Raw genomic sequence first — 2,805 nt, 5'->3', positions numbered from 1 at the left:
GTATAAGAGACAGGGCAAGGCCAAGTGACCCTTCCATCCCTCCTTCCCATCCGCATGATGCGTTCCCACATTAGCAAGGGCAGTGGGTTGATTTATTTTTATTTCTAAAAGTTTATTTTCAAGGGCTGGGGCTGCCCGAGTCCCGGGTGAGGGGCTGGAGCAGAGCTGGGGTGCGGGGAGGGGGGGCAGTTGCCACCAGCTTCGGGCGTTAATGAGCGGCTGAGCGGTTCCTGTCGTCAGGAGCAAGACATCCTCATTAGGGAGGCTGCTCAGCGAGAGCGGATTTGGGCTTCTTAATGAATGAGGATTTGCAGTTTAATTAGGCACGGCCCTGCCGGTTCAGCCTCGTGGCCGAAGGGGGGGTGGCGGGGTGGGGACCCGGCTGAGCGGCCGCAGCCCCGCGGGACCCCCATCCCCGTGATGTGACGGCGCTGGGCAGCTCGGCTGTGGCTGCTGGTGTCCCCCCCAGTCCGTGGAGCAGCTGGGAGCACGGAGGGCAGGGGACAGACACGGGCCGTTCCCCGGCGTCGAGCCACCGCAGCCGGTTGGGTTTCCTGCTGTACCTGTGAACCACAGGAGCGTGTTGCCCTTCCCGTGGCTGTCAGCGACCTGCTTTATCCGTCCTACCAGGGCATCCATCTCGCTCAGGGAGGCTCCGTAGATGCCCCTGCCCGAGGCGGGGGGTGGCGGCGGGGGGACCCCCAGCGGGACGTGCATATGGGCCAGCGCCAGGTAGAGGAAGAAGGGGCGGCCGCTGTCGCTGCGCAGGGAAGAGGGGGAGAGCGTTCAGCCGGGCTGGGGAAGCAGGAGGTCACCAGGGTGGTGGCACAGCCGAGCCTGGGGACACAGCCCTGGTGCCACCCCTGCCTCTGCCACAGCTCGGGGGGAAAAACCTCCCCTGTGTGCACCAGAGGCTGCAAACCCGCCGGGCACCCGCTCCTCCTGCACGGGCGATGCTTGGTGCAGTGTGAGCCGCTTCTCCCCAGCTCCTGCTTAAACCTCCCCGCATTGTCCTCTGTCCTTCCGTTTGGGATGGGCTCATCCCTTCCTCCATCTCCCGGCGTCCCACAGCCAGCGGCATGCCAGCCGCCAGCCAAACACCCGCCCTCGGTGCACCCCTGGCACCCACCTGCCTTCCTCCCCTCTCTCATGGGGCCGTTCTGGCCCTTCCTCTCCCTCCCCAGCACGCACTCGGCCCTTGCGGGTGATTTTAGCAGAGGCCGAGCAGCAGCAGGACACCCCCATCGACCCTGAGCGCGGCCTCGGTGCTGCCGAGCAGCCCCGGACAGGGAGCGCGGCACGTTTGCTCGCCGCGCTCTGCCCCGCTGCCTGTTTGCTTTTAAATCATCAGAGGACATGTCCTGTTTTCTTGTTTACGGCTATATTTATCTCCTCCAACGAGGCCTGCTCTTCCTCAGGGACCTCCGAGGGGAAGGGTGGGATGGCGAGCGGCGGGGAGGGGCCGGATCCCGGGGACGTGCCCCGGCCCGCGCACGCGCCCGGCTCCGGCCACCCCATCGCTGCCTCCAGAAAGCTTTCGGGGCCCCTCCAACGTGCGTTTTGGCACTTCCTTCCTTTACCCATCACCCACCTGGGGATGGAAAATGAGTAAATCCCATCCTGGCCGGAGCTGCCGCATCCTTCCCCAATGGCACCGGAGCCCTGCGAAGGGTCGTGTCCCCCCCGCTCCCTCCCCAGGCCCTGCAAAACGCTGGTGGGGTGCTGATGCATCGCCCGCAAATTGCCGCAGCACCTTTCCCCTCAGGATGCCGGAGACCCTGGAGCGGGGAAATCTGCTTCCCCAGCTCACATCCCTCCCAGGAGCACCCGCTGGGCTCCAGCATCCAGACAGACTCATGACCACAGCGTTCAGCTGAACATCCCCCTTGCTTTTCACATCAACGTTTCAGAATTCTCCTGAAAATTGAGCAAACATTTAATCAATAACTTAAGACAAACGCCCCTGACTTTTTGCTCCCATGTTCGCTGTGCTCGAAGTGTCCCAGACAAAGATAAGTTTCACTGCCATGAATTGCTCAACCTTGACACGACTGGTTAAAAAAACACCGAGATGACAAATCCGGTGTTCTTTTGTTGCCCCATAATGAACGAGTCAGGCAGAGGAAAACTAGAATAAGCCATCAAAGAGAAGGAGAGAGAAGGCAGGCACCTGCTTAATCCTGTTCTCCATGAACGCAGATAACCCCAAAACGCTGTTGGGGAGTTTAAAGGTTTTTCCTATTAACCCGGAGCTCACCTGCTTGGTTTCACAGACAAAGAGCATCCTCACAGCCCCAAGGACTGGGGGTTTGCAGGGGAGGGGGGGCCGTTGCTGCCCCACAGCCCTGGTGCAGCGGCTGGGCCACACTGCGGCCGATTCTTGGTACCCAAAGGGGATGAATTATAGGTATTGCGTGCACAAAACAGTACCCAGGATTATAAAGAGCCATTTCCCCGCAGGCTGCTCCCTGCCCAGCCCTTTGTTTGCCCCCGTTACCCAAAACTTTTCCCCAGCTCACCCTCAGGCCCCCCCCGCTGCGGCCCTTCCCCGGGTCTGTGTTATCCCTGGGTGCAGGCGCGGGACAGGCTCCGGCACGGCTGCCCGGCAGCGCTTCCCCTCCTCGCGCTGCAGCGAGGCGTTTTGCAAAGTCACAGCTCATAATCCGCCAATAATAGGGATTAAAATTACACAACCCATCAGCAAGGCTTTGGGGTCGTCGTCTCGGAGGAGCCGCTTTGCTCTTCGGGGAAGAGCACGCCCGGGTTCCTTGTGTCCCCGCACGCCTGGGGCTGTCTCTTATACAC

The 2,805-nt window shown here is 61.4% G+C and overlaps 1 protein-coding gene across 1 annotated transcript in view; it reads right to left on the bottom strand.

The window, feature by feature from the left end:
* The window catches only part of ARSG (arylsulfatase G), a 7,890-nt gene that overhangs the window by 1,408 nt on the left and 3,677 nt on the right, over window positions 1–2,805 (bottom strand). Inside the window, exon 6 of the mRNA XM_026861306.1 lies at window positions 516–760. Coding sequence (XP_026717107.1) covers window positions 516–760 — 245 coding nt within the window. The remainder of the gene's footprint in view (window positions 1–515; window positions 761–2,805) is intronic.

Source organism: Athene cunicularia (assembly GCF_003259725.1).
Source record: "Athene cunicularia isolate RWA chromosome 18 unlocalized genomic scaffold, athCun1 chr18_part1, whole genome shotgun sequence".
NCBI lineage: Eukaryota > Metazoa > Chordata > Aves > Strigiformes > Strigidae > Athene > Athene cunicularia.
The sequence above is the reverse complement of the archived record's forward strand: the minus strand, read 5'-3'. Positions and strand labels throughout refer to the sequence as shown.